A 23,175-nucleotide genomic window follows, 5' to 3' on the forward strand; every position below is an offset into this window, starting at 1 on the left:
TTCTTCTCCTGTCCACTATCAAAGAGTTTCAGATAACAGTCATTCACAAAAGCCCTATCACACAAACCCTGTACCTGCAGACCACAGACGGAGGGAATTCTGGAGGGGGGGGAGGCGAGGAGGGGCGAGCGGTGTGTGCGCGAATAGAGGAAGGCAGTCAGGATGACAGACGGGATCAGGGAGGGGTGAGGAACGCTGTGAGAAACCTCGCTGGAGGTAGATCACATCAAGAGGAGGCATGCCAGGAACCGGCTGGTTTTGACATTCGCCCGTGGAATAACTCACTGGAAATCCGAGAGGAATAAGCACTGTAACGATTCCCAAATGGGATCGGTGAGGTTCCCGCGTGTCTAACCAGAATCTTTATAGTTCGGTTCATGTTTTTTGGGAATCCACGCACGTTTCATGAGCAGCATGTTGTTCCATGTGGAATACCATGAGATGGACAGTGAGTAACGCCGTGTCTGGATGCCGGACGGCGTGTGTCGTTTATCTTCTGCTGGTGTTTGTCGTCCTCTCATCGGGCACCGCGTGTCATCGCAGAGGGAGTCGGGCGAACCGGCCGCACAGGGTCACCAACTCCACCATCTCGGGGCGGCATGTGCGCAGCTACGTTCACCTGCAGGGCGACGTGCGCCAGAGGAAACTCTTCTCCTTCCAGAAATTCTTTCTTAGGATCGGGAAAGACGGGAGAGTCAACGGCACCAAGAGCAAAGACGACCCCTACAGTGAGTTCTTATGAGTTTAGTCATCATTTACAGTTTGGGGTTTGACAATTACATGAGCAAGAAAAATCATTCTGACGTTGAATTTAGAGGAGAGAATGTCTGGAAATGTGGGTGTGCAGATTGTTGCAATTCGCAAAAATGTTAATAAAACCTCAAAATACAAAGCTCAGGATGAAATAAAAAGTGTATTTGCACCTTTTTTCAATTCCGTTCAAATGCATTTTTATGATTTAAACAATTTATATTCCATTTTGCAAAACAGCTTTTCAGTAAATATTAGAAAAATTGTGAACATAAAATAAAAAGAGGAAAGTAATTAATTGAATGATTCAGCATAATTGTCTGTATTGTAAACAGACCACAGTGTCTGTCACAAATAACACAAGAATATTAGTTTGAAATATAAGAGTATAATGAGTTTTTTATGAAGTTTGTATAAAATTATACCATAAACACTTAAACGATTCTTTAATTTAGATTCTTTAAATTAATGTAGTTAATGTACAATCCAATTCAAATATAGGTTTATAAATGTATATATGTTTAATTAACCCATATTTTGTTTGAGGGTACATTCATGAATTCCTATAGCCTAATTCCTATAGACTAATATTGTTGTGAATGTTGAAAGTGTAAGACTGTTATAAACGTTCCTCGATGTAATAGTATTGCAATTCTAAAACATCACTTAAAAAATTTATAACAATGATTTAAAAAACATTTAAAAAAGTCTATTTTTAATGTGAATATATTTGTAAAAAAAAAATCTTGCCATTTCTGTCTGAATCTACATTACAGACTTTAATCATGATTGACTCAGAAGTGTAACCCATTGATGTTATTGGGCATAAAAGGATCTGTCTGGATGTGAGTCGACATGTGGAACCAAACAGGAATAATAATGTTGATGTTTAAACTCCATCAATAAAATGAACTGCGTCAATAAAACAAACAATGAATGGAGCGTCTGAGGAAATGTGCAGTTGGGTGTAAATCTGCTTTATTTTTGTCCTGACTAACACACAGAAATCTCAGAGTCATTAACCCACATACTGTCAGACATTTTTTAGTCGGATACGGCACATAAAACATAAGTGACAATTCATAAACGTATCCTAAAGACTGATGTTTGAGTTTCCAGGATTGTATATACTGTACAGTGTCTGTAATTATAGAAGTAATTTGGTGATGTCTTGTATTTTAGTGAGATGCAGAATGTGTTTTACCCACAAAAGTTTATTAGGCTTTGCTCATATGGAGTCCATGTGCAGATAAGAGTCTTCCTGTTTCCTCTGTGCGTGCTTGTGTATGTGTGTGCGCGTGTGACATCCCTTCCTTTTCCAGGTCATGGCAGGGGGTCATCTCTCTTAGACACATTTATATGTTTCTGGTGCTTAGTAATACTTAGTAATAAGTAATATAAATTAAATTATAAAATAGAATAACATTTTTCCCCATAAGAGTGAATAGAGTGATGAGATAAATGGAAAACAAATTCAGCTTTTGCTCATGTCTCCTGTTCCTTAAATATTTCTCATGTAAAAAGACCCACTTTTCTCTGTAATCACACAAGTATGGTCTATCCAAATTATTGGATACATTTGGGTGAGAAATTGGATATCGATCCAAGGTTTTATCCAAAAGTGACGTCTTAAAAGTGTTCGCTAGACTTTCAGACGCGAGCTCGGCAATGTCTCAAACTTTGCTGAAATATGTGATTATGATATTTGAGCAAATTCTTGAATTAAAGTTTTTTATACAAGAATAAAATGATCTTAATTATGTTATGGATTGGAATGACAGTTTATCGTAAAGAGGAAGTTTATATATTTACCATACAATTTTAAGGAGAAACATTTGACTGTAACACTTTACCCACTGTAACACATTTTTACAGTAATGTTTTTTTACTGTAATACCTTAAAGTGTTACAATTTTAAGGAGTATCATATGAGACAATGAGATTTACTATACAACTTTTTGAGTGTAACACTTTACTCACGGACACACATTTTTACAGTAATGTTTTTTTTACTGTAATACCTTAAAGTGCTATAATTTTAAGGAGCATCACATGAGACAACGAAATTTACTGTAAAACTTTTTGAGTGTAACACTTTACTCACGGAAACACATTTTTACAGTAATGTTTTTTACTGTAATACCTTAAAGTGTTATAATTTTAAGGAGTATCATATGAGACAATGAGATTTACTGTAAAACGTTTAGAGTGTAACACTTTACTCACGAAAACGCATTTTTTCAGTAATGTTTTTTTACTGTAATACCTTAAAGTGTTATAATTTTAAGGAGTATCATATGAGACAATGAGATTTACATTTAAATTTATTCATTTGGCAGACGCTTTTATCCAAAGCAGCTTACAAGTAGGGTGCAGTGGGCAGCTATCACTGCAGAGCAAACAGGGGTAAGGTGCCTTGCTCAAAGGCACTTCAGTCATTTCCTGGTGGCACTGAGAATTGAACCAGCAACTTTCTGGCTATGAGTCGAACTCCCTAACCACTTGACCACAACTGTAAAACTTTTTGACTGTAACACTTAACTCACTGAAACGCATTTTTACTCTAAGTTTTTTACAGTAATTATAAAGAATAACCTTAATAATATAGAGTAACACCTTTTTTACTGTAACACCTTTACGTTTCAATGTGTGTGTTTGTGACAGTGGTTGTGTGACAGAGGAAATATCTATCAGAAACTGTGTGTGTGTGCGTGTGAGTCCGTTTCCTACTGATATCCTAATCTCTGATAACATCACGCACACACTCATTGAGTCTTTTCCAATTTTACAACTCATTTACAGCATTCACAAGCATGTCTCTTATTGAAGTGGTGTACAGCACAGCTGCTTGTTCTTATGTCTATAGGAGTTAACACATGTTTCTGTGAATTTACAAACGTCTGTTTGTGTGTATGAGAATCGGCAGCAAAGACACACGTGTTCTTCATCAGCTGCATTTAACTTTAAGCGTCTCAAAGCGTCTCATGAGAGGCTAAACATCAGATTAAACCGAAGGTCTTTACCGTCAGACTTGAGTCAAATGAATCGTCGTCAGATATTTTGAGGCGGTCGACATTTTGATCCAGAAGGGTAACATTCATGCTCATAGGTTGCTCTTTCAAAGGGAAAATATTGCTTAATCTCATCTGCTTCTCAGATCCTGAGATAGAGGCAGAAATGTTTCAGAAGAGATGTCAACAATGTTTAAAACTGAGCTTGGATTTGTCAAGTCCGCAAGCAAAAGTTCATATTATTGAAAATCTCAATATGAACGCAAACATTTCTCATCACATTTACTGAAATCCAGATTATTTTACCATTGACATTATCGACACATCCGGCCAGAGACAGAGAAGCTTCTGTTAGTGGGCAAGGTTTCATGAATGGCGTGATGTGAATATCACCGCAGACACATCAAAGGTGAGCGTCTATTCACCATCAGCAATGGGATGCGGACAGAAGAATAATGGCGAGCGGGTGAAATTACACGAGTCTTTCTAGCGCAGGTCCAGTGTTTATGGAAATGGATACTGCAGAAGTGATGCTCTCCTCAGGCAAGACATGCTTTGAGATACCTCTGAATGATGTCACACGTTTGAAAGAGCCCCATTGGCTGGAAAAGAGAGAAACAAAGGGTTTTGTGAGGTGAGTGACATCATGCCGATTACCGTGATGCAGAACGAACAGACGATAATTGAATTGATAACACTTTACAATAAGGTTACTTTGTTAACATTAGTTAACTACAGTGAACTAAAAAAGGAAAAATCTGCTTAAAATGATTTATTCATGTCAAACCCGAATTACTTTCTTTCTGCAGACCACACCAGAAGATATTTTGAAGAACGTTGAACCCCTTTGACTTTAATTGCATGAACACAAAACCACTGAGAAATTCTCAAAATATCTTCTTTTGTGTTCCACTGAAGAAAAACTCATATGCAGGTTTACAGCCACAATCTAGAAAATCTATTATACACAGTAATGTTATACAATATCTATGTATGATATCTCAAAATTGTTTCAAATAGCTTTTTTGTGGGATTCTCGCGGAGATAATCATGAATTAAACTTTTTTTCCTGTAAAATTACACTTTCCCCCAGTTTTTCTTGTAAATTTGCTGTCTTTTTTGTAATTGTACAGTTTGGGACGGTATTTCAAAAAATACATTTAAAGTGTGCAATTTTACTGCAGTAAAACTATGGTGAATTGAAGCACTGTCTCAATACCAAATGTGACCCTGAACCACAAAACCAGTCTTAAGTAGCACGGGAACATTTTTAGTAATAGCCAAAATTACGTTTTATGGGTCAAAATTCTAGATTTTTCTTCTATGCCAATAATCATTAGGATATTAAGTAAAGATCATGTTCCATGAAGATATTTTGTAAATTTTCAATGGTAAATATATAAAACTTTATTGATTATGTGGATGCAGCAAAATCGCTAACAAAAATGGCCGGAAACACACCTACAAATTTCCCTCGCTGCTGCCACCTACGCAAGTTTGGTATCTATGTAAAGTTTATAATTTCAGCTTTCAGGTTCATCTATTCTCCACAACGTCATTGCACCAGTAAGCCAAAAGAGAGTGTTAAAATAAACCTGTTTCTTCTTAGTAACAGTCTGCAATGGCGGCTCTGATGGACAGCTTTAAAGGCGATCTTCGCAAGAAATAGATTTTTTGCACACTCAGATTCTAGAGTTTTAAAAAGTTGTATCTAGGCCAAATATTGTCTAATCATACATCAACGAAAAGCTAATTATTCAGCATTCAGGTGATGTAAAAATCTCAATTTTGAAAAATTGACCCTTAAGACTGGTCACAAATTAGGGGGAGGGTGGGTCCAAGGTTATTTTAGTTTACTAAAATTAAAACTTTGAAAAGTTTCTATTCGTTGAAATTAAATAAAGTATTGGCATACAAATTATGAAACTTAACGAAAACAAATTGACTCAGAAATAAACTGAAATAAGTTTAAAGCACCAAAATTATAATATAAACAAAATTTCATATAAAATAAAACTAACTTAAAATGTATTCATCTATTATAGCAGCATAAAAAAAAAAAAAATAGTGAAATGACAAAATCGTAAAACAAAATATATAAAACTTTAACTAAAATGAACATAAAAACAGAATCTAAAAATGAAAGCTAATTTCTGAATATTAATAAAACTAAACAAAGTTAATAACTCTGGGGTTGTTTGTTCTATATCTGATAGGCCAATTTTTTGTATGTGATTCTGTTTTTTCAGAAAGACTGTAAATTGTGACCGCATATATTGACACTTTTTGACAATATTTAGAAATGCACACACAAAATGTCAATCATTGAACAAAACGTGTCAACAAATGTTGAATGCTCTCTTACTTGTAAGTCACTTTCTAAAAAAGCGCCTGGCAAACGAATAAATGTAGTGGAACTCAAATCTTTATCTCATGTTTTAAGGCAACCTTTATTTGTTGCGTCTCAATTATCATGTCCTCAAACATCGTCTTTGTAGTTGTCAGCGCGTCTGGATGCTTCAGGCATGAGCCAGACGTCCAGGAGACCACCAGTACAGAGCGAGACCGCTGCCATGTGTTCCACAGATGGCGTCGCGTCTCCACCGACACAATAAAACAAAAGCAGACTCCCGTGTATCAGTACCAACAGACGTGATGCAACATTGTTTGGTGCTTTGCTACAACTGTTTGTTTTTCATGGCAAAAACAACATTTTCAGGCACCAGACACAGATAGCTATAAAGAATGGTAGATTTTGGCAGAGCGCTGTGGAAAATGCACCTCCACAAAACAACTTGAACCTAACGTTGAGTAACGACGTGCAGCCGAGCGTGGCATGCTCCAGAAAACATGCAGCATGCAAAGAAAAACTGAGCGTTTAATGTTGACCTCCCGCCGTGATTCTCCACATCTGCTGTGATCTCTCTCTCTCTCTCTCTCTCTCTCTCGTGCAGGTGTTTGGATTGTATGTGTTAAATATACATACAGGCGATTACAAACAGGTTTACTGTAATGACTTGGCTTGCTTTCTCTGGCTTGGCTCTCTTGGGGTTTGTTTAGGGTCGAACTTAAAAATAATGGTGTCATGATTCCAGAAGAACCTTTTTTGCTACACAAAAGGTACTTGATAGTAAAAATAACTTCTTTATATTATGAAAAAACGGAAAGTTCTTGTGATCTTTGATGGAGATTTAGTTCTTCTATGGCATCGATGTGAAGAACTTTTATTTGTAAAGTGAAAACTTTGAACCTTTAAAGTTGTATGTAGAGACACCAGTAGTTATTGAAAGTTTAGATACACCTACGTATTCTTTGTATTGCCTTTTCCTCAGTTAGAAACTATGAAATAAAAACTAAAGTTTCTTAGTGACTGAAAAATGTTGATCAAATAAAACCTATAGTTCGTATTTTTATTTCTTTACGTAGTGTACAAATCAACTTCAGGTGCCACTTTTTGAAACGTCTTATTAAAATAAACACAAGTTTTTTGACATACGTGACCCTGGACAACAAATTATTATATATATAAATATAAATAAATAAAAATTTAATTGAGATTCATAACCACCCATTGATACTTTGAGATACACATGAGATACAGCCAAATATTTGAAAATCTGGAATCTGAGTGTGCAAAAAAATGTAAACATTTAGAAAATCACCTTTAAAGTTGTCCGAATGAAATCCTTAGCATAGCATATTACTCACAAAAATAAAGTTTTGATATATTTAGGGTAAATGAACCTGATCTTTACTTAATATCCTAATGATGTTTGGCATAAAAGAAAATTCGATAACTTTGACCCAATCAATGTTTTGTTGGCTATATCACTGAAAAATGTTCCCGTGTTTAAGACGGATTTTGTGGTCGAGGGTCACATATCAATTCCAGTTTGTATAAACACAGTTTTACTGCACATAACATTGATACTGTAATAAACCCACGGTTCATTTGTGCTTACCATGGTTTTTATTTGTAAAAAACTGATGACAGGATTTTAGTCAGTTGTATCCAAATGAGATTTGAATGTGTGTGGTTTTAAACATATGGGAGGCTTGTATGTCAACATCATATTTACACCTGATTTCACCTGAAATTGTTAGCCGTTCTTTCTGTGTGTGTGGGAGAGCTCCATTCATCTGCAGTCTGGTGTCTCTCTGCTCTTTGATCACCGATCATTGAAGCTTCTATAATCCATCTCAATGTCACGCTGTCTGTGTTTCTCGCTCTTTCATGCTTTCATCCTGAGCTGATAGGACACAGAACAGTCAGATAGTTTTACCGTCTCACTTGATACCTGGAACCCGAGACTTCACACACACACTGACAATACATGTGCACCCACACGCACACATTCACTCTTTCACATCCACACATTACAGATTCATGTAAACATTTGTATAAAAGCAACTACCTTATAATTGTTGCGATATCATATATGATAAAAATGAAGATGGTTTATTTCTTTTTTAACAACCTCATCCATTAGAAAATGTAACAAAATTGTTTAAATGCAAATGTAACTGAATCAAACATCATAAGTGGACACAAATGTAGCGGAATCATAAGATAGCACAGATAAGAGGGATAAAAGTTGATTCTGAAGTTATTTAGAAGCGTTTGTGGCTTTATAAACCTCATCCCATAATAGGGGGCAACAGAACTGTTCCGAGCAGCAACTTTAGCTATCATGATAATAATGTCTTTCAACACCATTACACTGATCAAAGAGCAACATCCCCCCTCCAGCCCGAGGGTTCACACCCGTAACCAGAGGGGTTATCAGGCCATCACATGACATCCAGAGAGAGAGAGAGAGAGAGAGAGAGAGAGAGAGAGAGAGAGAGAGAGAGAGAGAGAGAGAGAGAGAGAGAGAGAGAGAGCTGTGTTCCCAGAGGAAGATTTCATTGCTCAGATGTTGCTCTATCATCAGGAGATTTGGTGGAGTTTTGAGTTGTGCTTCTTTTAAGGTGATAGTTCACCCAAAACTAACAAGAATCTGTAATAACTGGGTACATTTCTTTATCCTGCTGAACACAAAAGGAAGATATTTGGAAGAATGTCAGTAACCAAATACAGTAGATCTCATCAATGGGGGATGAGATCTGTTTGGTTGCTGACATTCTTCCAGATATCTTCCATTCGTATTCACCAGGATAAAGAAATTTACCCAGTTTGGAACAATCTAAAGGTTGAGTAAATGATGACAGAATTTTCCTTTTTGGGTGAACTATCACTTTAATTTATTTAGTGTCAGATGTCTCTGCTAAAGTTGCTAGAGAGAAAGAAAAAGAGAAAGAAATGAGAGTGTGATGGTTGAAACACGTGAAGAGCATGGAGGTGTAAATGAACGTACAGTAGGTTGTAGAGGTCAAATATTCTGGATGAGTTTGAGATCTTCAATAATGGAGACATTAGTCTGAAACGTAGATGTGTGACTTGAACAAAAATAATTATTTAATCTCCATTGCATCTGATGTCTAGAAAATGAGAGGATTCTTACGTGTTCGTTGTATTTCAGGTATTCTGGAGATCACATCAGTGGATATCGGGATCGTCGCCATCCGAGGTCTGGGCAGTAACCTCTACCTGGCCATCAGTAAGAAGGGAGAGCTGCATGGGGCGGTGAGGACTCAAAATAATACGAAATCACAGATGAGAGCTCTGTTTGATCTCAAGTACTTCTCCTAGACAACAATGAAAAAATGGAAAGCAAATGAAACTTTATTAGGTCTCGTCTGCATCTCAAATGTTTCTCCTGAGAGACAGAAATGTCACAAATGTCTCCGTCAGTAGAGTTTCAGAAGAGAATATCTCATTATCAGATTTACAAAAAAATCAAGATTATTTGACCTCTACAATCTACGTTCATTTTACACCTCCATCCTCAATAAAAATCTAATTTGAGACTAAGTTGATACTTACGTAAATGAAACTCAACAGAGAACTCCATCTGCTTTGTATATTTCCAGAGAAGCTACGGTGTAAACTGTCGTCTGAAGGAGCGGATCGAGGAGAACGGGTATAACACGTACGCATCTGCCCAGTGGAGGAACAAGAAGCGTCAGATGTTTGTGGGTCTGAGCGCTCACGGCAGGCCTCTCCGCGGAAGAAAGACTCGCAGGAGGAACACGGCAACACACTTCTTGCCCATCGTGGTGTGACTTTCAAAATGCTGCTGAGACAGAGAGAGATCTTATCCAGATCGAAACGAGATTAAAGACTTTGTCTCCTCATAACGTCTGTGCTCATTTGAGATGTTCAGTGTTTGTTTGCACCTTTCTTGCTCTTCGGTTGCTGGCACTAGACATTATACTCTCACACAAATTTATATTGAGTTGTATCATGTACAGGAGAGCAGGTCAACGAACGAGGAAAGATAACCGCAAAACTAAAGTTGTGGATTTTGTGTGCAAGAATTTCCTTTATGCTCTTAATAATAGAATCACATTTCTTAACAGGTCTGTTTACTTTTATTTTTTTATTTAATGGACTGTTGAACATCTTGTAGCTGCACTCAAGCTACACGTACTGCACGAGAGAGAAAGAGAGAGAGAGCGAGAGAGAGAGAGAGAGAGAGAGAGAGAGGAACTGGGGATATGTGAAAACATATGAGAAATTTGTATCTGTTCTGAAGCACTGTTTCGGACTGCTTTAAAGTAAATTATTTATTTGTATTTAAATAAAATACTTTTAAAAACATATTAAATGCATATTAAATGGATAACTTCCTTTAATTCCTGTGAAATAAAATCTATTTTGTTATGCTCCTAGTTCTGTGTTTTCATACTTTTTAATTTGATTGTTCAGGCCAAAAGACATCTTAGACTCTGGATGTAGTTAATGGTGTAAGAAAAATCTAATAAGACATAGGTCACATTTGATCTGAAATCTTAATCAAATAAAATATATATGATAAAAAAAAATGTAATTTAACAAATTATATTACAAAATTATATATAATTTAATTAATTACATTTTAAAAATAATATGTAATTAATCATAAAATGTATTTATAAAAATATAAAAAGTAAACACAAGTTCTTCTTACCCTAAATCTTCCATATGTTTTATTTTTCAATTTTTTTTTCATCATAATTCTCGAAAGTGACCCTCAATACTGTTGTTAAAAAACAATGTAATGATTTGTACATTTAAATCAGTCCAAATAAAATAAATATTATCTAAGTAATGCTTTATTATTAAAATATTATTTAGATAAAACTTATAATATTCAGACTGATTTAGTGCACAAATCTTTATATTGTTTTTTAATAACAGCATTGAGGATCACTTTCGAGAATTATGATTTAAAAAATCATATGTAAAAAATAATATATGAAAATCATTATAAATATTATCTTAATAATATTTTCATAATACATATTATTTAGTTAATATTTATAATATTCAGACTAAAATAAAGTCCATTATATCTTAATGTTTTACAATTAAACATATATAATCTCCATAATAATAATGACCACATTTTTGCATTGCAGTTGTTATCTTGTAAGACTACATGTACATTTTAAGTTGACAGGGTCATGGATGCTACTTGGTTATAAATGATTATGGGACAAACAAGTGTGACCTCAAATAAAACGTCAACATTTAGAAGAATGTTACTAAAACATTCTAATGAATCCCAAAAACCTCATTAAATTTTCCACTCGCTCCTCAGTTCTTATCACAGAATTTGTTAAGTATCACACTTTTTGCATCCACTTGCATAAACATTTGTGTTATTTCCATTACACTCAGCCATTTACAGAAAGAAACAACGCTCTGTAACGGGAAGTTAACCTCTCTATCTTTTATCTAAATAGCTGTTGAAAATTTAGAAGCAAAAGGCACTCAGTCAAATAATGTGATCCAGCTTAGAGAAACATGTGGAAAAAGACTTCAGGCCAATCGTCTAATGAGAAATGCTGACACACGTGCGCACACACACACACTCGGTTAACTAGGGTGGGCAAGCCGCTGTGGCCCCCTGAAGCCTTTTGGGGAGGTCAGACTTGATTTAAACGGCCTTTCCTTATTAGTGGTTGTCATGCTGGTTTACTCAGGATATTTCTAGAGTTTTAGAGACTGAATGACCCCCGCTGTCATCAAACATCAGATATTAATTTGTCTTGACATTCTTGTTAGTACAGTGAATTTCTGATGTATTTGACTCAAGGCCCCCCTGTTGTTTTACAACAAATTTAAAGCTCTTTCCAAAAATAAATTATAGAATTAGGCATAAATCAAAAAGCTTGTTTTGTTATAAAATTACAAAAATCTTTTTTGAAGTAAAGTATCTTTATTTTATATGATTATTTTGTCTTATCCAGAAGCCCCTTAGAATAGATGATTGTATTGGCCTTCTTTTATCAAAATGCATTAGGCAGACATTTTTAGAAAGAAACTTAACAAAAATCAAACCCATGACTTTTGCATTTCTGAAGAGTCCTAGAAAATGATTCCCCCCCATCTATCATCAATAAAAAATCTCGCAATATTCAACTAACCCTTTCAAACAAATTCCCACGTCATTTAAGCTCGAGTGCTTTTATTTTGAAATCGCGCCTATGCGGAAGTGCCGCCGGAAGTACACGCCTTCCCGATCTCTCCCCACGTGTGCCACACTCTCTTGGTCGCAGTGATGCACATAGACATGGGAGAAGTGGATACCGAAACCGTGAGACCTAAAGTGACCGATGCCAAAGGCATTCTTAAACAGAACCGGGAATTTCTCGATTATTTCTGGGACATCGCGAAGCCCGAGCGCGAGATCCGCCTCGCAGCAATCGAGAATCTCGTTGAACACTTGAAGAAGTCTGAGAAGGTATTGGGGCGAAAGTCACGTGTGAACATCTTGATGTCCACTTTACATTATTCTTTATTTAGTTTAACTCTTGTTTGTTGCTGTCTGTAGTGTTTATCTGCTATAATAATTTGTCAATAAAACGACATAGTTACCAGCAGTAAGTTGTCGATGTACCCACGTGGACTGTAAGGATAGATACAAATGTTGAGTGTGTTATATATTATTAGAATCATTCATGTAATATATGTTGCTTTGAAGTTTTTATGTCTGATTCTTTCAAAATTCTTCGTGTTAGAGTGTGACGATTTTTTTATTTGCACTAGATTTAAAATTATGTAATTAATAAGTTAGCTGGCCAATATCCTCCTGTCATTGCCATCATGATAATCCTATTGATGAAAATTGTGCACTTCATTGGCAGGTTGACAGCTTGTAAATCTGAATTCAATGTCAAGAATCACTTACATCTGACATGTCCTGTATGAAAACATCTTAAATCAAAATATCATCCCTTTATTGTCACTCAATCATATACACAAGTGCAAAAGTAGTCATCTGTGGCTTCGAGACAGTCTCCTGTCATTTTCATTTTTATTTTGTTTTCGCAGTCGGATGAGCTGAAATATTCTCTGAAGAGGCTTGTAGACGGTCTGTCTCACACAAGAGAGGATGCACGCTCCGGGTACAGCGTAGCATTGGCTCAGGTAAGCTTTTGTTACATCCACACACCTTTTTTTTACAGGAGAAGTGTGGTTTTAATGTCTTTGACCGTTACTGCTTCCCCATGAAGTTGCTGAGCGTCTTCGAGGAGGTCTCTCTTAAATCAACGCTGGACAGCATCAAAGAAAAGCACAAACCCCAGACAGCCAAGAAGGTGAGGAATACATCTCTCACCTGGGAACATAATATCCCCTTCGTGGTGAATTGTTTTTACATACCCGAGAACACAATGCAAAACTTTTCTTTGACAGAAATTGATCCGAAATGCAGCGTTCGGAAATTTCTTTGGAGTTCTCGCCCTGTCTCAGTCTACACGTCTGCAGAAGGTAAAACTTCATACGGATATTTGAACTCCGATGGCGATGGGGGACGTCCATACCTTTGAATATTTAATTTGACATAAGCGGCATTTGCATAATATCACTTGATATTAACACGTTTTGATTCCTTGTAAGTGTCAGCATCTAAATAAATTCATTTCTATATCCCAAGGTTTGCATTATTGAAGGGTGAGAGAGTTATATCTGATATAACCTCTTTAAAGTCAGCGGTGAAGATCTTAAAATGCTTTAAATCCGCCGTCCTTCCCCTCTTAGTCATATCAACTTAAAAGGAATTACACGAGAGTATTGTAGTTTTATTTTTTTATTTTATAAGTGTGCAATATAAGTCAGTGTGGATCATATGCGTATGGAGTTGGTGGAATAAATCCAGCGACTGCATCTCATCCATCTGTCATGTGACCTTCAGGAGCCGCAGGTTCTGCTGGAGTGTGTGCAGGTGCTACAGAGTCTGTCTCAGTACAGAGAACACCTGAGAGATCTGCCCAGAAAAACCTTAGTGGACATTCTGACACAGGTGAACCTTTCCTTTAATTGGCTTTATTGACCTCATGCGTGTCATCGAATTCTTTTTTTAAAATCAGATGAAATGTCAAGGTGTTTCTTTGAGGTCTGAATTGTGTTTTGGTGTGTTGCGCAGACGTCTACGGAGGTCTTCGAGGAGGTGCTGTTAAAGGCCCTGAAGTCTGACCTCACCTCGGCCCTCAACACGCCTGAGCAGTTAGAGCTCCTCCTCGTGGCCATACACAAGTTTCCCTCAGTCCTCAAACCCCAAAAACTGAAGAAACTGTTGGGAACCACAACCGTCATCACCGGAGAGAGTTTGCCAAAGTCAGTCTTTCTCTTTTATTACATCATAGTCCGGTTTATCTTATTTCCCACGGCTTATTACATGCCCTTTATATTTTCTCTTTGTTATATGACGAGAAAGCACTGAAACTTGTTTGCTTAATGCGTTATAATATCACAGTTTGTCTGACGCGTGTTTGTGTTCTCTCAGGTTGGTGGGTGTGTTGAAGATGGCCGCTCGCTCTGTTAAGAAGGAGGCGGTGTTGCCGCCGGTGGCTTTAGATCTGCTGCAGGCGTCTCTGCGTGAGGAGAACTTTGAGATGTTCTGGACCGAAGCTATCATCAAAGGCATGATGTCTGAGACGCCCGGACACACACAGTGAGTTTAGTGTCTTATATTAAACCAGGTCGACATCACATGAACCAATACGAGTAGATTAGCACCCAGAGAAATGCTCAAACTCACCTGATGCTGATGTTTCCTGTGTACAAATCATTCAGCTGTTAAATTCAGTGAAATGGCCCATTTCATTTCAATCGTTAACATGTTAATATTTGTACATTTGTAAATCAAAGGCGTGTTATTCCACATTAAAAATACTGCATTATGCTTTATTATTTACTGTAATAAGTTGTTGTCATATTCCAAAGTATTGTAGTGTCTTTGCACCTTACCATAGAGAACATTAAAATATACTACAGTATTAACAACAGTCGATCAATTCTTTGCAGTTCTAGTTTTAGGGCTGTCAAATGATTAATCATGATTAATCGCATCAAGAATAAAAGTTTGTGTTTACATAATATATAATACATAATATATGTCTGATATATGTCATAAATAAATGCATGCATAGATTAAAAAAAGTTAAGCAAAAATGTAATAAACTCGTATGTTATTTCAATTATTGATAAATACTAATAAATACATTGAAATGTTTCCTAATTATACATTATATACATGACATGTATGTTTATGTTTTTGTGTTAATGGTTCTAGGATACTCGTACAAAACATTGAAGTATTCCTTGAATTTTTTTATTAATAAGTACAATTTACTACAGTTTAGTATAGTGGAGGCTTAAGAATACTAAACGTACAGTATTGTTTTCACAAATGTTTTATTTTCTCTGTTTCTCAGTTATTTGAGTTTTCGTCTGCTGGGAGCCGCACTGCCGCTGTTGTCCGTCTCTCAGCTTGAGTTTGTTTTGTCCGGTGATGTGATGAAACATTATGGCGGACACGTGCTGTCTGCGCAGGTCTGTCGTCTGTATCATCATCACACTCATTCTCGATGATCTCTTTATCCTTTCTGTTTAATCCACTGTACAGGTTTTATATTTACATTTAGGTATTGGATAATGTAGCCTTTGCATTTTTAGCTTTAAAAATGATTTATATGATTGAGATTTTGATCTCTGCAGTCCAAGCAAGTGCAGGTTATTTGGTTTGATAACAACCTGTAACCTGGATGCTGCAAATCTTTTTGAGCTGGACAGTTTAATATTACATTAAAATGAATTAGAAATACGTCTTTTAATAACATACATGACATTATATTTGAAAATGATTAAACCAATTTGCCTGTTCGTGACGTTTGAACGTCGTTTCTTATTTTAAACCGAAATTAAATGTCTTTTCCTCGCGGACAGCAGCATTCGGTAAAATCTAGCAAATACAATATTTCAAATTTGATGTCCAGTTTTCTGTGGCAAGTAGCCGTGTAATAAGCGGGATAATGTACAAGCAGCCGACAGTTATCACGAAATAAGCCTTAGGGGCTTATTTGATATCGACCGGCTGCCTGTACATTATCCCTTACTTAACCTATGGCAAACCATAGCGATATTTGATATATATAACTTTTCACTATTGAACACAAGTTCGCTCAGTTACTTGTAATTCAAGTATTGTATTGATTGTTTATTGTGTGTGTTTGTCTTCAGTTGCCCGATCGGTTCAAGTTCGCTCCAGAGATGGCGAGATACGTGAGCGAGTTCCTCCAGCGCTGCAGTGATGTTGACAGACAGCTGAGCGTCGTGGTGGGTTTCTCTCGACTCACTAACCGAGGTTTCCCCGTGGTTCCGTCTCACTGGAAGGTGCTCGAGCACATGGATCCGTCCGCACTGCAGCGATACACGGAGTGGCTTATAGAGGAGTTCTGCAATCCACAGCTGGACGCGTGTTTGGATTTCACCACACACAGACAGAAGGGGAACCAGGACACGACTGAAGTCAAGTGAGTTCACCGGTCATCCTTTATTCATGTGCGAATCAAACCCTGTGACAAAAGAAGATATTTTGAGAAATGTCTCTGTGGTTTTGTTTTCAGTCAATGTGGGCTAAATTTGTTTGCTTCCAAGCGTTCTTTAAAATCAAACATTGTAGTAATTGTCATCTTAAAGCATTTTTGCTTCACGTCTGTTTCATATTAAATTTGGTTGTTTTTTCTGTAGGACCGAAGACTGTTTGACCCGCTATCGTAAATGGATCATACAGCGTCTCGCCTTCATCGGTGAAGACCATCAGATTAAGAAAGACGAGGATCTGGTCATGAAGATCACGAGGTGATGCATCTTTCTCTTATGTATGTTGCTCACGTGACCTCTGTTGTTCTGATCCTATGCGATCATGTTGTGTTGTTCTGCAGGTTTATTTTCTTCCATGCATTTTTTGATGTGAAGAAACCCACCTCAGGTATTCCAGAAACGACACGAGCGCTTTCAGTGCCTATAGACAAGCAAACACGAGCCAGCATCGCTTCTGCTTTCTTCAGGTATGACCCGCCGTTCAGTTTAGTTCGAAAATGCATCTTTTTCTAATGCATGTTAAAAGTCGCGTTTGATAAAAACACCTGATAAATGTAATTCATGCTGTCCCCTCACACTTCACGTGTCCTCAGTCTCCTGCAGTGCTTGAACTCGATGCCCGTGTTAGGAGACGCCTCGGAGACGGAGGGTCAGAACTCCAGGAGGATTCTGGGAGTGAAAGCAGATGGTACTTTGTGGATTTATTGTCTGGTGCAGTATGCTGCCACACTCCTCAACCAGAGCAAACACGTCCAGATCATTCAGGGCTTCAGTTCTGAAGAGAGAGAGGGATGGGACAGGTACTCGATCAAATCTTACAATAAATTAGAGATGCTCTTTTTTTTTTCTAATGGAGAACCGATGATCGTTATTAACCATTAACGGAGAAGATTTTAGCATTAAATTGGAATTTTTATAAAAAACATGCTGCGTCTTATAGAAGGTTGTCGTCCGTATGCGACATCCGGAGGATGCAGACTTCAAAATGAGCGCTAAAGTTGACGAGGGTCTGTGACCGGTTATAACAAATACGAAATTGACAGATTTAATTATGTTTTGAGAATTCACGACAATATCATTTAAATGAAATAGTTACAAATCTCTGAAATAACCGTGAACATAACCGTGTGCAGCTTGCTGGAGTCTGTGGAGGCTTTGAGAAAACAATGCAAGAAATCTCCGTCCCCCAAACACGCCGCCTTCCAGCATCTCTTTCTGCTCATCGGCGTTCAGATGTTCAAGGTTTGAGTGATTCGTGTTCTACACGACCATTTGTTTTCAATGTTTAATCCAAATAAGAACTCCAGTGTCGAGTGTTTTGAGAATTGATTTTGACCATGCGTTCAGGATCCGAAGGAGAGCGTTGAGCTGTTGACGGACCTGCGGAGCTGCATGGAAAAGGCTCAGGCTAAGAAACCCAAAAAGAAGAAAGCTACAGGTATGACATCTGAGGATTCAACAGGTACCCACAGTTTGTGGGTAAATACAGCCTCTCTGATGATTGTTGTGTGTTACAGGTAGTGTGAGCTCCGAGGAGGAGCCGCACTGGGTGGAGGTGGTGGTTGAAATCCTCCTCTCACTTCTGTCTCAGCCCAGTCGACTCATTCGTAACGTGTGTCGTATCGTCTTCACCCGAATCTGCCCTGAGGTTAATCAAGGAGCGCTCGACTCTATCCTGAACGTAAGAGAACTTCTAAACATCATCAAACACACAATAACGTCAAGATGAAAATGGGCTTTTACAGGTTTTCGATTGGATCGTGGAAGTTAGCCCGTGTTGCTATTGGTTAGTTTTTGTTCTGTCCCTCCCATGTGCCATTAGTTACATCATCAATATAAAGTTTTGCAGGTGGAGATTTGTATTTTCTTTGGAAATGATGTGTCGCATGAATTGTGCACAAAAGCTGGGTTGTGTATTAGGAAATAAAAACGGTTCATTTTGGGTTCATATTCATCAGGTTTTGGATCCCAACAAAGATGAGGACGAAAGCGGTGTTTCGGTGACCGACGAGAAGGAGAAAGGGAAGAAAAAACACAAAGTTGAGGAGGATGAGGATGAAGATGATGAGGATGAGGATGGGAATGAAGACGGCAAGGATGAGGTAACTTAAGTTTACTAGAACTATTAAACTATTCTTTGTTCATTAAAACTAAATAAAATATTGGCACAAATATAGATTTAAAAAAAATAAACACAGAAATAGATTAAGGCACTAAAATTACCTTAACATATTTTTTTAACCAAGCTAGAACTAGGAATAAAAAACAATTAATAATTTAAATAAAAAAAAAAAAAATTGTGCATTTTCAAACGCCAATTAAAACGAAAAATATTCTTAGAAATTATAATTCTAAATAATAACAAAACTACATAACGGCTCTGGATGAGAGACATGGGAGACTGTCCCACACAACTGTTATTTTAATCTCATTCTTATCTCATCAGGGTGAAGAAGACTCTAATTCCTCAGATGATGATGATGATGAGGAGGAGGATGAAGATGAGGCTATGGAGGAAGGAGAGGAGATGGATCAGAACTTCCGGCTGGAGTTGATGAAGGTTCTGCAGGGTCAGAACGCTCTGGTATGAACATCAACACTTTTGTTGTATGATAAAATGCATCGGCGATGACGGATGTTCTGGTGTTCATTACTAGCCCAAAGAGGAAGACGGGAGCGATGAAGATGAGCTGGATGATGAAGGTATGATGAAGCTGGATGGAAGTTTGGCATCTCTCTTTCTGGAGCAGAAGAAGAGGATGCAAGCCAAAAAGGACGAGAAGGACAGACTGCGAAAGGAAAAGGCCCTCGTACGAGAATTCAAGATTAAAGTAAGTGCTATTGTCCGCTCGACGCTCAGATGTCGCTCTTTTATAGCTCGAGAGATTTCATGGAGTTCTCAGATGTTTCTAATTAAGTCAAAATAAAACAAGTAACAAATGAGATGTAAATTATAAGAATATATGGAGGTGTAAAACAAATGTAGATTGTCGAGGTTAAATAATCTGGATTTGAGTAAATCTGATGAGAAATGTTTGATGTTTAAACGTTTAAATAACATCTGAATCTCGTGTTTTGTGTTTAAATTCAGGTTCTGGATATGGTGGAGATTTTTTTGAATAAACAGGGCAGCAGTTGTCTTGTTCTCGGGCTGGTGGAGCCGCTGCTCAGCGTGATCGAGAACGGCATGAGCTCGGAGGCCAGCCAACAGGAGCAAGACTACCTGCGCAGAGCCGCTGACATTTTCAGGTGACATTTTCAATGTGTTTTTTCAGTTCTTCATTTATTTGCAGATACAGATGTTCTTTTTAACTGGTGCTGTTGAATAAAATCAAGAAATCTTTATGATTGGCAGGAACCAGCTTTGTCGTGGCAAATATTACTGCAGGGACGCTAAAGGACGAGAGGCGGAACTTTATGAGATGCTGGAGCGCCTGATTGGTCGAACTCAAAAAATCACAGACTCATCTGTGTCGCTCTATTACTTCAGGTGAGTGGTTCTGGAATATTTATTAATAAACGGACGGTTCACTCCAAATCTGTATAAATGTCTTTGTTGTGATAAACACAGAGAAAGATATTTGGAAGAATGCTCGTAACCAAACCATTCTTGGTCACCGCTGACTACCATAGTAGAAAAAATGCTGTCCAACATTCTTCAAAATATCTTCTTGCGTGTTCAACATAAAAATTACGTTTTCGATTACGTTGAGTATCTTTTTATTCTTAGTGGTTTTGATTGACCGTTACTTGTTTTTTCTCAGCGCTGCCCTGTATGTAGTGAAAGTGTTAAAAGGTGTGAAAAGCGAACAGGACTCCACAAACGAAAAGTCAGCAGAGTCTGAGGTACGAGACCTTATTTCACATCATGCTTTTAATATTCAGTGAGGATCTATACTGAGGACGACTCTGTTTGTCTGCGTCTGTGTGTGTTGTGTACAGGGTAGCACTATGGGTAATGTGGATGTAGAGAGGGTCACGTCTTGCTTCAGAGATGCTTTGACGTCCTTCATGACACGGAGGAAAAGTTCTCTGACGGGAGCCATGTTCATCGACCTCTTCAGCCGCTTGCCTGTGAGTCCACGTGGCTTCTAAACAATACCATAGTAAATATTATACAGGATTTACTACAGTTCATGAGTTAACTGCTGGATGCGCTGACCTGCCGGACTTTATAACTGTATATGGAAGATGCATGTCTGCGCAGCCGGCAGTGTATAAAGAAGAATGTCTGCGCAGCTAGCGTTGTGTAAAGACGTCCCTTGCTTTAAAACTCTTTTAAAGAATATAAAATCAGAAAAACTGTGGCGCTCTGGTTTATAAAGAGGATGTGCAGTTTGCGCGGACCCGCCTCACTTTATAGCTGTATAAAGAGCATGCGCAGTTTGCGCAGACGGCAGTGTATAAAGATTAAGCGTGTCTGTGCACCTCGCATTGTAAAAACCCTACTAAATTGATTTAACTTCTGAAGAACTTTGGAAGAGTAATATTTTTATTGTGTCATCACATTTTCTTGATGTGTTTATTTGATGAAACTGAATATTTCTGAAATAAATATCTTAAATAAGCCATGGTTTATATTGAAATCTGCTCTTCTTGTGATGTGATATTCTACATGTAGTCGATGCGTCACATGATCTGTTTTTCATGCGTTTGAAGGTTTTGTGTGTGAACCTGTTGGACACTGCGGTGGAAAACATCACCGGTGGACTGAGAGACCATCAACAGGTACATCAAATGCTCTATAAACGGAAATCTTTGGTTGTGTTATTGACATGACGTATAATGCTCACTTTTTTGTCTGACTGGTGGGTTGTTTTAGGGTCAGGCGTGTCTCATGGTGCTCAAAGCCCTGCAGTCGAAAGAAGTGAAGAAGCTCATGTCCGACAGTCAGTGGACTGAACTCTATCAGAAGATTGTGAAACAGATCACTAAGGTACGCTGAAGTTCACGCGTCTCAACAAAGTTCATATGTTTGTAATCAGCTTTCTACCCGGGAGCAGTCTCAATGGGATGAGTGACTTTTTCTCTTTCGTACAGGTTTTTGAGAACGTGCAGGGCAAGAGCAAAGCGCTTCATGAGAAAACGGTCAAAGCTCTGGAACTCTGTCAGTATCTTCTGAAAACCGCTAAGAATCAGGTTATAAATCCGCTTTCATACCGTACAGTTCTCATAATCAGAGATTCAGCATTTGCATTCTGAATAATATTTTTTCTATTTTGTCTGAGCAGAAGATGGCGGTTGATTTGGATGTTCTTCAGAACGTTCTCAAGGCCATGAATGCAGATGGATGTCTGCAGAAAGCAGGACAGCTGGAGGACACGTACTGGAGCGTGATGAGAATATTTGGCGTTCTGTAAGTCATCGTTTTGTTATTTTAATTGTAGCGTCGGTGGTATAACGTTTGCATTTACATTCATGCATTCGGAAGACGCTTTTATCCAAAGCAACTAACAAAGCTTAAAATGTTATTTCAATTTGATAATTGAAAAGACGTCTTTGCATGTGTTTGTTGTTGTAAATTCAGTGCAGTTGCACATATAATCATGAATTTGTATTCCGTCACGTTAACATCTCTATATTATGTAGAAAACCGAAGATAGAGAAGGTGAAGAAAGTCGTGGAGGCAGAGAACACCGAGAAGCCTGCAAATAAGAAAAAGGGATTCCTTCCCGAAACAAAGAAACGCAAGAATCGGATGAAGTCCACGGTACTGGAGGGAATAGAGACGCCCGCCGCCGAAAGTGCTGAAGCAACAGCTGGAGAAGCAGCGAAGAAGAAGAAAAAGAAAAATAAGAACAAGAAACGTAAACGGCAAGAAGAAGAGACGGCAGCTCAGTTGCCTGCTAAAAAGGCCAAAACACAGCAGAATCAAAACAAGAACAAAAAGAAAAAGAAGGGAGGGGATGAGAAATAAGTGGACGGTGTGTGAGGATTACTGGACTGGTGTGATGTTTTTTCTGCTTGCAAAAAGATTCCACATGGATGTTTTTCTGTTTAAAAGTGTTGATAAATCCACTGCTGTATTCACATTTAAGACATCAGCTCTTCTGTTTAATAATCTCAGCCTATGTGAGAAGTCTGTATTGATATTTCATATATCTGTATTTGCCTTTTGAATGATACAGCTTTTGTAAAAAGCAATAGATGAAAGACTAAAAGGCTTTTATTGTTAATATGCAGTGTCTGTGTTTTTACTTACAAACTGATATCTGTGTGTGGCAGTCATTGCATTTCGATTATGTTTTTATTTTAATGAAACTGACTGACTAAGGAATTATAATATCTGTAATTACACCGAAAAAGTAATGAATTACTAGTTACTAATAACATATTCAATTGTGTAATTAGATTACTATACAAGAGACTCACTCCAAAAAAGTATTTCATTACTTTTTAATAATTACTTTCTATATTAACCTTGATTTTAATTTATTCAAG

General features: G+C 37.5%; 2 protein-coding genes across 2 annotated transcripts; both read left to right on the top strand.

Annotated features, from left to right (window-relative positions):
- Positions 1-205: 205 nt before the first annotated feature.
- Positions 206-10,401, top strand: fgf10b (fibroblast growth factor 10b). Its single transcript, XM_056746661.1, has 3 exons — positions 206-728; positions 9,284-9,387; positions 9,735-10,401. Exons 1-3 carry the CDS (start codon positions 425-427, stop codon positions 9,924-9,926), a joined length of 600 nt encoding a protein of 199 aa, XP_056602639.1. The 5' UTR covers positions 206-424; the 3' UTR covers positions 9,927-10,401.
- On the top strand, positions 10,108-22,910 carry mybbp1a (MYB binding protein (P160) 1a). Its single transcript, XM_056744841.1, has 28 exons — positions 10,108-10,123; positions 12,345-12,592; positions 13,183-13,278; positions 13,365-13,448; positions 13,546-13,620; positions 14,045-14,152; positions 14,276-14,466; positions 14,636-14,803; positions 15,567-15,684; positions 16,372-16,664; positions 16,882-16,992; positions 17,076-17,201; positions 17,328-17,534; positions 17,868-17,976; positions 18,082-18,172; positions 18,252-18,415; positions 18,693-18,836; positions 19,181-19,318; positions 19,392-19,565; positions 19,826-19,983; positions 20,090-20,224; positions 20,499-20,580; positions 20,677-20,808; positions 21,394-21,462; positions 21,557-21,670; positions 21,775-21,873; positions 21,966-22,090; positions 22,324-22,910. Exons 1-28 carry the CDS (start codon positions 10,108-10,110, stop codon positions 22,649-22,651), a joined length of 3,903 nt encoding a protein of 1,300 aa, XP_056600819.1. The 3' UTR covers positions 22,652-22,910.
- Positions 22,911-23,175: the final 265 nt, after the last annotated feature.

The sequence above is a fragment of the Triplophysa dalaica genome, chromosome 4 (genome assembly GCF_015846415.1).
Source record: "Triplophysa dalaica isolate WHDGS20190420 chromosome 4, ASM1584641v1, whole genome shotgun sequence".
In the NCBI taxonomy this organism is placed as follows: Eukaryota; Metazoa; Chordata; class Actinopteri; order Cypriniformes; family Nemacheilidae; genus Triplophysa; species Triplophysa dalaica.